Source organism: Hyperoodon ampullatus (genome assembly GCF_949752795.1).
Source record: "Hyperoodon ampullatus genome assembly, chromosome: 16".
Classification (NCBI taxonomy): Eukaryota; Metazoa; Chordata; class Mammalia; order Artiodactyla; family Ziphiidae; genus Hyperoodon; species Hyperoodon ampullatus.
The window spans coordinates 73,086,606-73,098,793 of NC_136929.1; the positions used below are offsets into that span (position 1 = coordinate 73,086,606).

General features: G+C 55.4%; 1 protein-coding gene across 1 annotated transcript; it reads left to right on the forward strand.

Annotated features, from left to right (window-relative positions):
• Positions 1 to 1,745: 1,745 nt before the first annotated feature.
• Positions 1,746 to 7,154, forward strand: CDX2 (caudal type homeobox 2; the record flags this gene model as incomplete). Its single annotated transcript, XM_079721981.1, has 3 exons — positions 1,746 to 2,283; positions 5,838 to 5,983; positions 6,924 to 7,154. The coding sequence occupies 3 exons, from the start codon at positions 1,746 to 1,748 to the stop codon at positions 7,152 to 7,154; spliced, it is 915 nt and encodes a 304-aa protein (XP_079578107.1).
• Positions 7,155 to 12,188: the final 5,034 nt, after the last annotated feature.

The following is a 12,188-nucleotide window of genomic DNA, read 5'->3' on the forward strand; positions in this document are numbered from 1 at the left end:
TCCGTCGTGGCAGGCCCCGAGCCAGGCCGCGCAGTACAGGTCCCCAGAGCCACCACTTCCAGCCCCTGCCCCTGGGACACAGCGCTTCAAAAACCAAGGAGGATCCTTTGTCAAACCTTCCCCACTCGGGGCTTTTCAGGAGCAATCGTTAGTGATGGCCCGGGGTTCCCTTCCCATCCCCTGAAGATGAAGAAAAATTTTCTCCGGAGAAATGTTTTATTTTGCAAATGAGAAAGTGATTTTAAGCCATAGGTATGATGTATGACACAAATACCTAGGTACATATTAACAGAAATTCTAGACTCCCTGTTCCTTGATTTTTAACCACGTATTTAACTATATAAACATATAACTGTAACTTGCTTAATTTTCACAAACAACAAACACACCCGCATCCTGCTCAAGAAACAGAACGTTACCAACCAGATCTCTAGCAAAAACCCTCCGGCTCCCCTGCATTACCGCCCTCCACTAGCCTGACTTCTACCACCCCTTTCTTGGTTTGCAGTTAAGACTTTCGAATCTTGAGTGTAAATGCTTTAAAAAATTTCTAATTGCTTTAAGAACTTCCCTGGCGGTCCAGTGGCTGAGAATTCCCCTTCCAGTGGGGGTGGGTGGGTTCGATCCCTGGTCAGGGAGCTGAGAATCCCACCTGCCTCGCGGCCAAGAGACCAGGACATGGGACAGAAGCGGTATTGTAGCAAGTTCAATAAAGACTTTAAAGATGGTCCACATCAACAACAACAACAGAAATCTAAAAACATTTTTAATTGCTTTAACTTGAATCCCAAATGTGAGACGAGCTCGGAGATGCAACCTGCAGCTAGGGTTTTAATTTATCTCGTGTGGAGGGCCAGCGGTTTCCTTGGGGAAGAAAATAAATGATCAGAGGTGACAGTCGTTCGGGGCGCGCAGTCGTTCTGGCCAGGGGCACAGAGCGGAAAGGAACCGGCCCATTTCTCCTGGCTCGCCTCGTCACCACCCGCGTTGGCCAGAAACGTTGTCATCAAAGCAATGGCTTCCCTTTTCTTTTCTCTTTGGGATGGAAGGAGCTTCTTGACCACCACCCACCCACCCCCCCCCTGCAAATGCAGAAACACGACTCCTTAGTCTCTAAACCCAGATACCCACCAAGATAGCTCTTTCCCCCTCTCTTTTGCAAGTCTCTTGATTTCATTCTTTGAACCTGTGATTGGAGGTTAAAGTGCACCAGGTTGGAAGGAGGAAGCTCTTAACAATAAAGGTTTGAATATTTAGCTGTGATGGGTCGCTGCCCTCTCGCGAGCTTCCCCCCGCCCCTTATCTTTTAAAATGCAAATCGTGTTTCGGGGGGTTGTGCGCCGGGTGCGCGCTGCGCCTCGACGTCTCCAGCCATTGGTGTCTGTGTCATTACTAATAGAGTCTTGTAAACACTCGTTAATCACGTAAGGCCGCCGGCCCGGGGCTCCGCACGCCAGCCTGTGGCGGGTCTTCGCCTCCTGTGCAGCCTAGTGGGAAGGAGGTGGGAGGAAAGAAGGAAGAAAGAGACGGAGGGAGGGAGGGAGGGAGGGAGGAGGAGACAGGCCAGAGGGAGGGACCGCCGCAGAGGCAGAAGCGCCGCGAGGAGCCGGCGGAGCACCGCAGGCCGGGGCGCAGCCACCCGCCGCTCCTACGCGCCCTCGCCCCTTCCCCAGCGCGGCCCCCGGCAGCCTCCCGCGTCCGTTCCCGGGCAGCATGGTGAGGTTTGCCGTCGGGCCCTCGCCACCATGTACGTGAGCTACCTCCTGGACAAGGACGTGAGCATGTATCCCAGCTCCGTGCGCCACTCTGGCGGCCTCAACCTGGCCCCGCAGAACTTCGTCAGCCCCCCGCAGTACCCGGACTACGGCGGCTACCATGTGGCGGCCGCCGCCGCCGCCGCGAACTTGGACAGCGCGCAGTCCCCGGGGCCGTCCTGGCCGCCCGCGTACGGCGCCCCGCTCCGCGAGGACTGGAACGGCTACGCGCCAGGGGGCGCGGCGGCCGCCGCCAACGCCGTGGCCCACGGCCTCAACGGGGGCTCCCCGGCCGCCGCCATGGGCTACAGCAGCCCCGCCGACTACCACCCGCACCACCACCCGCACCACCACCCGCACCACCCGGCCGCCGCGCCCTCCTGCGCCTCGGGCTTGCTGCAGACGCTCAACCCCGGCCCCCCCGGGCCCGCCGTCACCGCCGCCGCCGAGCAGCTGTCCCCGGGCGGCCAGCGGCGGAACCTGTGCGAGTGGATGCGGAAGCCCGCGCAGCCGTCGCTCGGCAGCCAAGGTAAGCGCGGCGGCGCCCTGCCGGCGGGCGGCCGGGGAAGGCGCGGCCTCGGCCTCCGGCTGCGGGGCGGCGAGTGCCCGGTGCGGACCGGCGTCCGGGGCGGTCTGGGGACTCCGCGCCAGGGGGGCGGGGCGGGGCGACAACGTCTGGGGGCTCCGGCCCCCCCCCCCGCCCCCGGCCCTTGCGTCTGGGCTGGCTGGGGTCGGGAGTGACTACTGTGGTCTCGCGAGCCGTGTTCAGTGTCGGGCAGAGGGGACGCTTCCTCTTTCCTTCCGTCCCTCATTCATAACGTCCTTAGACTCTTGGGAGAATCCGGCGAAGGTCGGCGGAGCGCGGCTGCGCGGGAGCGGTATCGCCCTCCTCACTTGCGGCCGCTCGCACTCGCTCGGTGCGCGGCTTCCCTGGACCGCCCCCGGGCCGGGCTCTAGACCGTCTGTGCACGTCGTCCTTGCCCGTCCGGGCCACTCGGGATGAGTGGTGGTCTGGGGACCAGGAGGGCGGCGAGGCTGAGCGTGCGACCAGATTTGGCCATTCGGGCCAACTCTGGGCATCGGAGCTCCAGCGCGTAGGGAGACCCGGCAAAGCTGCTGAAGCTGGAAAGAAGGTGTTGGCCCCAGGAGCTAAGTAGGGAAGGGAGGGGGGCGCCCGGGTCTTTGAACCTTTGATCTGCAAAGGGGTTATTTCAATCAAAAGCGGGAGGGCTGGGACAAGACACCCCGGGACTCCCCTCGTTTCTGCAGAGGGAGAAGGAGAGGAAGTCGTGGTGCAGATTCAGCCGCTGCTCCAGACACGGATCATTTCTCTGGAACCCTCCTTTCCAGGGTCTCCTGTGTGTGGGGGGTGTGGGGTGTGTGTGTGTGTGTGTGTGTGTGTGTAGGTGTGTGTAGGCGTGCAGACGTTCAAGAAGCTTGCTCCAGAGATGTCTCTGCAAAGATCCTAGGTTTGCCGGACTGTGTTGGCTCGTAGGTTCCGGGTCTGCCCCTTCTGGTGTCGGAATGTGTGTCAAGGTGGGAAGGAAGTTCAGTAGGTGTGGTGAGAGAGTCCTGTTGGGTCCCTTTTACTCCACGAAGTCTTTCCCAGCCTTCTGCACTTCCGCTTTTTTCTCTTCCCTCCTTTCTGGCCCAGCCCGGCCCGCATGCAGGTTATGGACACTTTGCAGAGGTTTATAGCCAATTACAGCCGTATAAATCAGAGCAGCCGTTGGAGGCTGTCTCTGGGCCTAGGTTTTTGCGTCACTGGGCACACGCCGGGACCGACCAGGTGGGAAATGCGGCGGCCCGGGGAGAAGGCCTCAGGGCCGACCTGGAACCTCGGCTGGGTCCCTTCCCCAAGAGGAGGCACCCTCGCCTGCACAGAGCGCGCTCCAAGGAAGGCTCTTTGCCACAGAATCTGCCTGGGGCGCAGCCGGCGGGGCTGGGGCGGCCTAAGGGAGACCCTTGGCCAGTCCCGGGAGAGTGACCGCGGAGCAGGGGCGGGGGGGGGGGCGGGGGTGGAGAGGGAGGGGAGCCGCAGGAGCCCAGGCCGCGGGGTCAGCAGATGAGAGGCCGCTGTGAAGTCCCGCGCCGAGGTGGCAAGGCCGCAGTCGGCGCCGGGCGCCCTTGTGATGTTAATGTGGGGAGACCGCGGCCCGCGGGCCGGAGCCCGACTCCTCTGCGGAGTGTCATCTGTCAAGGGGCGGGGGGGGGTGGTACTCCGCCCGGCCCGCTTTGATATACACCTTCCCAGCCCTGCCATTGTCTCTTTTAGGGCCCGGAAAGAGGGTGGTGACTTTCGCAGTCAATAATGAATTCTGACAAGTCCCTCTCATCTCTCCCCTCTTCTAGTCCCCGCCTTGGTTCCCAGGGGGTGCGGGGCGCCTCCAAGGCCCTTGGGGCGCTGGCCGCGGGGCGCACAGGGGTCCTGGTCACCGCGTCCCCCGGTCCCTCTGGGATACGGAAAGGGCAGCCCCCGAGCCAGAGCCGCTCCCAAGTACCTCAAGGCCACTATCGCCGCTGGAGAGTTCGGCTGGGAGAACTTTGCGCCCGGCTCTCCTGCCCTGGAGGTTGTCCTCTGTGGCTCCAGCCTGGCTCCGGTGCCAGCCCCGCGTTATACTATCTGCGTGACCTAGTCTGATTCTCAGTTTGCTCATCTGTACGAAGGGGCCACTACCGCTGACAGCTCGAGTGGGTTGGAGGCTGCAGCGCAGGCTCCCAGGACGTGTCAGTTCCCTTTAATTCCTTCGCGGGCGCAGGGTCGGGGCCGCTGCGCGCATTCAAATGCTTCTGCTGGCCGTGTTGATGTTAATGCGCCTGGCGGGGAGGGGGATGAAAGCCCCGCCGCCATTTGCTCAGTAGTGGTAATTCAAACAGAATGCGGTTGTTATTAAGGCATTGAAAGAGCTTTTCTTTGATAAGATCGCCTTGTCCTGCATTGTTTGGGGCTGTGTTCTCCTTTCAGCGGCTTGGGGGAGCTCCCTCTGATCCGGCCTGTATCTTCCCAGGGCGCTTTTGTTGTGGTTTGCAAAGGGTTTTACCTGAACAAAGTCGGCCTGCGGGGCATTAAACACCTCCGAGCAACTCCCAGACCCTTTAGATCTAACTGTAGCACCGGGCACAGGGCGATTGAACCTGTTCTGCTGGGAGAAGACCCCGACCTGGGGCCGAGTGGGAGAGAACAGCTCCCGAGCGGGGCTCCGCCGAGGGCTGACGTGGGACAGACCTGGTGGAGACACCAGGCTCCGGCCTGCTACGACTTGGTCGCGCTGTTTGTCAAGGCCCTTCAGTAAAACAATCAATCCAAGGTTTAATATGTTGACTCAATCCAATGAGCATAGATCACTGGTCAGGATAGCTCTGGCAGGGTCTGCAGCAGAAATAAATGGAGGATTAAAAAAGAAAGAGTGCCAAATGCCAAACCAGGTTCGGCCAGGTATAGAGTGTCCCCAGAGAGAGGGATTATCTGCCTGCCAGACCCCGGCTCAGAATTCCTTCCACCCGACAGATAGGGCTGGGGCGTGTGTGTGTGTGTGTGTGTGTGTGTGTGTGTTTCTGGTGACTTGAGGGAACACGTCAGCTACTGCACCCCCTTCCCACTTCTAATAGAACAAACAGAAAGTAACACCCCACCACCACCACGAACAACGCATATCCACAATCCCAGCTGTTTTTAGGGTAGGCTTCTATCTCTGGTAGGCCTGAAAATCAGAGTATTCCCAGGACTCTGGTGCCTCTGCCCTGCCCTCTTTTCCTTTGGGCCTCACCAGCTCAGGTACTGTATTTGGTTTACAAAACCGGTGGTGGGGTTCTGCTATCTTCTGCGTGTATGAATTTTACATTTTTCTTAATTTTCAAAAACTGTTTAATCCCAAGACCAGTTTAGTTGTCCCGAATAGCCCCATACCCTCCCCCCAGGACCCTCTGGGGGGGTCTTGTCAGACTCAGCAGGAACCAGCCAAACCGTGGCCCCCCAGGGCGGTGGAGGAAGAGAAATGGCTCTTGGGTTAGGGAGGTTTGTCATTACCCATGACTGATGAGCTGCCTTGCCGTTCTCAGTGCTAACTTCGCCTTCCTCCACAGTGAAAACCAGGACGAAAGACAAATACCGAGTCGTGTACACGGACCACCAGCGTTTGGAGCTGGAGAAGGAGTTTCACTACAGTCGCTACATCACCATCCGGCGGAAAGCCGAGCTGGCCGCCACGCTGGGGCTCTCCGAGAGGCAGGTGGGAACCCTCCAGGGCCTGGTCACTGCCTGAGGGAGTCCAGTGAGGAGGGTTAGAAGCCAGGCCCCAGGATCCACCTAGTTCTGTGGGCAGATTAAAGCAAGAAGATGGAGAGCATTTTCCTTCCAGATGCTTTTTATAAAGACTTCTTCCCCCTCTAGTTGTCTCCTTTATATATATATATATATATATATATATATATATAGTTGAATTTTTTTTTCTATTTTGGGGGACCTGGGAGGTACAAGAAAAAACTGAGTATAGTCTAATCCAGAATTCTATTTGGGTCAATAAAGACGTAAAGGCTTACTCTCTCTGTACCCAGCATGGTACCTGGGCAAAAGAATTAATATAAGACCCCAATCCCTGCCCATAAAAACTAGAGGGTTGAGGCTTGGCTCCTGAACACTCTGTGTGGTCTGGGAGGAAAGAAAAAAAAAAAAAAAAGGTCAAATTCGCAGTCAGGAAACCCCACATTAAAACTCATTCTCAGCCCCAAGGTGAGGAATATTACATTTCAGTTTAGCTTTGAGAGGCCAAAGGTTGTTATTTTGAAGTACATCCAGCCCTGGCCTCCTCTTGCTTGGTGTGAAAAGGACCTGGCAGTTTCTGTTTTCCTTGCTTCTGAGACTCTGAACTTTTCCAGTGAAGTTGTAGATAAAGGTTGCTTTGGAAAGAAACCCGGGGAAAGAGGAGGGAGGGGGAGGCTCTTCTCTCTCGAGGCTGAATTGGGCTTGGGAAGGGCTCCCACAAGCACTCCAGCACCGGGCCATTACGGGATAGTCCATGAAAAGCTGTGCGAAGGGCTGGGCTCCTTCAGGTCCAGAGGGCACTTCTTTGGCCGGAGAAGGTGACGCTGGTGTTCGTGCCGTACACTGTCCCTTTTTTCTTTCGCAGCCGCTTCACCACCTTCTGTTTTTCTCCGCCTTTCCATTTCCAGGTTAAAATTTGGTTTCAGAACCGCAGAGCGAAGGAAAGGAAAATCAACAAGAAGAAGCTGCAGCAGCCGCCGCCGTCCCAGCCACAGGCTCCCCAGCCGCAGCCAGGTCCCCTGAGAAGCGTCCCGGAGCCCCTGAGTCCCGTGTCTTCCCTGCAGGGCTCGGTGCCTGGCCCTGTCCCTGGGGTTCTGGGGCCGACTGGGGGGGTGTTAAACCCCACTGTCACCCAGTGACCCACAGTGGCCTGCGGTAGCAGAGCAATTCCAGGCTGAGCCATGAGGAGCATGGACTCTGCTAGAATCCTCAGGAAAGACCCCTCCCCTCCCACCCACGACCGTTCACCAACCGACCTAGCCCTCCAAGGAAAAATGGGGGCCTGGGGGAAAGACAAGTGTGGTTGGAGGCCTCAAGGAAGACGTTCTCCCAGATTTTGACTTTTTCCGGTCTCTTTCTGCCACTGAGGAGATGGGAAATGACCACCGGGGCTTCCTTTAGTACTGGCAGAAACACTGCCTGGACTGGCTAAACAGACCTGCCTTTCAACCCCTTCCTCAGCTCTTTGCCTCCCAAATCTGCAGGATGCCTCTCCGGTTGGAGCTGAGGAGGGAGGAGGGCTCAGGGCACCGCCAGGGATGGAGCCAAGATGGCTGCTGTCCACTGGCTGCTGTCCACTGGCTGCCCTCCAAGGACCCGCTGGCCCCTCTTGCCTCAAGGGCAGGCAAGGTTCAGACCGCAGAAGCCAGAGGCAGCTGAAATGGAAACCTGGACCCACTGAAGAGTGCAGAACCCCCAGGTCTTTGTCTTTCTTCTCTTCCCTTCCCAGGCCAGGAAAGGCTTGGCTGGTGCATGTGCAGTGTATGGTGTGAGGGGGAGGTTACTGGACTCCAGGCCTGACGAGGGGGCCCGAGACAGGGCCTTGTTTAGAAAGCCTGTCACCAGAGCTTCTCTGGGCTGAATGTATGTCAGTGCTATAAATGCCAGAGCCAACCTGGACTTCCTGTGATTTTCACAATCTTGGGGCTGATGAAAAAGGGGAGTTTTTGTTGTTGTTGCTGCTGTTTGGGTTATTGGTCTGTGTGACATCCAAGCCAGCATTTTAAAAGCCTTCTGGATCCATGCGGAGAGAAGTGATACGGTGAAGGGAAGTTGGGGGGGGTGGTATTTGAACACAGTTGAATTTTTTTTTTCTAAAAAGAAAAAAAGAGATAAAGGAGCTTTCCAGATTTCAGATTCTGTCTTTATCACCTTCAGATTTTGTCTGCAATTATTATTAGTAGTAGTAGTTTAAGTAATGAAATATCCTCTCTACTTGCCAACTAGAATTAGGAAAATCAAGGAGGGGCGTGGAGAAGGTTATCTAGACAACCTCATTTTACCCCAGAGCGGCAGAAGCCTGAGGGAGCAGGTTCTGAGACCTACCCTGCCCCCAAGCCCGAGCCCAGCCTCGGATTGTGGAATGTGTGGTTCTCCTGGGGGTGCCTGTGGGCAAAATGCACAGCTGAGCGCTCAGCTGCTTCTCAGCTGGGGGAATGATGGGGAGTGAGGGTGAGAGAGCCCGCTCACAGCGTCGCGTCGAGTCCACACTGAGGCAGTCGCGCACACTCCCTTCATCGGTGAGTCCCTTCTCCCCAGGATGCCTCCCCCATCCAGGTAAACACAAGCATGCAAGTACAAATTTTCGATTTTCGATTTTCGATTTCCCCAAGGCAACGTTTCCACGAATGTAGTCTCCAGTATATCGGTTTCCGTGAGGCCTTTCTGACTCCACCCCTTGCCTTGTCCCGCGCTGTTTCCCTTCCCCGCTCCTCCCTCCACCTCCCCCCACAGACAAGAATTCGAGACCCAGCAAAAGAAGATCCTTTTAAGTGATGGTTGCTTGTTATCTGGCTGATCCGCTGGGGACCGGGCTGCTGCCCTTGAGGTTTCTGGTCCTGGAAGCCGCCGACCTGGGCGCTCTCGGCGGGGCCTGGGGAGAAGGGCTTTGCCCTCCGTTGCGGTCTTTCCCACAGGCAGCCTGGAGTCCTAATCAGCGCCTCCACCGAGGGAAGGGGTGCCCCGAGGGTTGGGCAGGATGAGCGGAGCTGCGAGACAGAAATGGCCCCTGGAGCATCTCCCCGATTCCGCGGCCCTTCCGGGTGGCGCCTTTCACTCCGGGATTGGGAAAGGGCTCCGGGGCTGGGCCCGCGGCCCCCGAGGTCAGAGGGAGCGGGCCTGGCCCGCCTCTTGGGCAGGAGGCGGCCCGGCCAAGGCGGGAGCCGCACCTGGGTCCGCGGAGCACCGTGGGGTCCCCCGGCGCCCGGCGCGGGGAGGGCGGCGCGGACCCCGCGCCCGGCCGCGCCCGCGTGCCCGACCCCGGGCCGCCGCCACGGTTGCTATGCGTTGCTGTGAAACGCCTGTCAATAAACCCTGTTTGGACAGTGGAGCGAGAGCACAAGGGTTGTTTGCTTAGTGGTTAGAGGTTCAAAAGTCGGCATTGTCCCGCTGCAAGCGATTACAAGTTCTTCCCCTTCCCGGGGCTCGGCCCGAGAGCGCTGACGCCCGCGCGCGGCGCGCATCTGGGCGCGGAGGTTCGCTTGGCTGCTCTCGAGCCTGCCAGCACCCTGCTGTGGGCGGCGAGCGGGCCGCCGGCCACCGGGCCGCCGGCCACCAGGCCGCGGAAAAGGCCAGGAATGAGGGCCCCCGCCGGCAAGTGAGGCCACCGCGCCTCCGACACCAAGGCACCACCCCTGGAGCAAGCCCGGGGGAACGCGGGGACAGGGCGCGAGCGGGCGGCGCAGCCTGGAGAGGCTTAGGGAGGTCGGCGCCGGACACCCGTGTTTATTTTTAACGACAAGACCTAGCGGCTCCGAGCGCCGCCCGCACCGTGCCGGGGGTCAAGGGGCCCCAACCCCTCGGGCCTCCCGGTGCCCTGTCCCGGGTTCGGGCCGCCAGGGGGCGCGCGCGCGCGCTGCTCGCCGCCTCTGGAGGAAAGGGACGCAGTTGTGACCCAGCTGCGAGGTGCAAACTCCAGGGAGTCTCCGACTCCGCTGCTCCCAGACCCACGCGGCGAGCCTTCCCCGCCACGGTCCCGGACCTGTTGAAACTAAGTACAAACTAGGTCAGGTGCAGAAGATTCTTGGATCTGGTGAATGTTTAAGAAAAACAAATTTGGGGGAGGGGAGCTATCCACTAGGAGTCTTTTTGGGGATTTCCCTGGCCATCCAATGGTTAAGACCCCGCGCTTCCACTGCAGGGAGCGCGGGTTCGAGCCCTGGTCTGGGAACAAGATCCCGCACGCGGCAGGGCGCCCCCGAAAAAAAGGGGGGTCTTTTTGCACAAGACGTTTCTTTTAAAAAATTGCAGAAATATGGGTACGATATTAATATAAGGAAAGAATGTACCAGTATTGTGGAACTCATGTCAAGAAAAGGGATATATGGAGAGAAAACAGGCCTGGTCTTTTTTTTTTCCTGTAAACAATTCATAACTTTATCATATCCATCTAATAAAGTTAACAAGATGGACTGCTAGTGGAAGCAATGACAGTTTCAATGAGTTTCACTTCTTTCTGATACTATCTAGTAAGAGGCCTCCGACTAGAAGGCCTCTTACTAGATAGTCAAGTATCTAGTCAAGAACACTAATCTTAAATAGAAATCTAAATATATAAACAGCAGTATTCTGGCTGTTGTTATTCACAACCACCCAGGAAAAGATAAGGCAACAAGCAGAAATAAAGAAATCTCAGCTACAGAATCTTAAGAAGAGCTTATATGTTTTTAAGGGCACTATTTGCACCTTGTTTTAGAAATAGGCTGCTGTTTGTTAGTTTAAGGACCTTGGGGAGATCACAACCTCGCAGCCACAACTTCCTCATCTGTAATATGGGGATCAAATGAGGTAATGTAAGCAAATGCAAGTTACAGTGTACACTTACGATGAGACCCCAATAATGACATGAACTCCTCCTTTTAACGATGAATCATCGTCTCTGAAGGGCTCAAGGGTGCTTAAAGTGAATTTTTGAACGAGGATGATTTCTCAAATCATTAGAGAATAACTCCTTCCTGAAGTTTTTCTAATGTATTCAGCTCTGCTTACTTTGTCAAAATAGCCTCAAGTCTGTTGTCTTCTGATTTCCAGTGCCTAGGTGTCTGCACAAAATCTCAAGTGGCAAAGCCCTAACATTCCAGAGAAGATGAGTTACTGCTCTGCATAGCTTACCTGCCCTTTTATCTCCCAGGAAAGATACTGTATCCCCGAACACTTCCAGTTGTATTTAGGAGACTCAGATTAGTTGAGGTTGTAGTTGGGAACCTCACTATCCATCAGGATCCTTTAACCCAAAGGAGGCAGAGAGGCAGATACTCTACCTAGATGGTATTACGAGGTTCTTTATTTTGAAGCAATTTCCATTTCAACACCTCAATTCCGTACTCTTCCGGGAGCCGCCCCAAAAAGCTGCTGCGGATTGAATTCTTCAAGGCTGACTCTTCCCTCGAAGTCATTTTAAGGCAAGCATTTTCTTCTAGCCCCCATAATTCTTCCCTTACATTAAAACTATAGCAGCAGATCTTGTGTTAAATTAGTTTTGCTTTGGAGGATAAGGAAAACATACCTAAATAACGTAGGTTACCTGGAAATATTTTAAATTAACATTTAAAGTATATTCTTGAATCCCATTTAGACTATACAATCTCCCAACCCCCGTAATTCTCACATTTAGTCTATTTTTTTCTTTCTCTTTTTGCCTCCTCCTCTTCTTCAAGAGATGACTATGATTTTAGGAAACCAAGCAGGTTTTACTGATAACTGGGACAAGCCCAGTGATACTGGGCCAGAACAATCACTAAATATTTTCTTTACTTAGCTACAAACCAGAGGGAATATATACTTCTTATATCATTCATTTCTTGAAGGTTATGAAATTAGATCTAGGAAAACCCCCTCAAATTCCAAATAAGGAAAGTAGAATCTGTCAATTCCAGAGATTATAGCAACATTTACCTTGACATTCTTCTTGGAGGTATCAGTTTAGAAAAGCTGGGGGCAAGTGTGTAGGTGACCTTTTGGGTCTGTGTCTCTAGTACCCAAACATTTGTTTTAACAACAGCTCTTTCAAATTGGAATTTGTCACTAACTTCAGTTTATATGGATAATATCAACTAAGTTGCCAGAGGCCCAGAGTTAATGACCAGTTTGTTCTTTCTCCAGGATCTTGGTGATTCTGTGCTAGAGATCTAATCCATAAACCAAAACACAACCAGTTTTGATCCATGAAGAAGAGT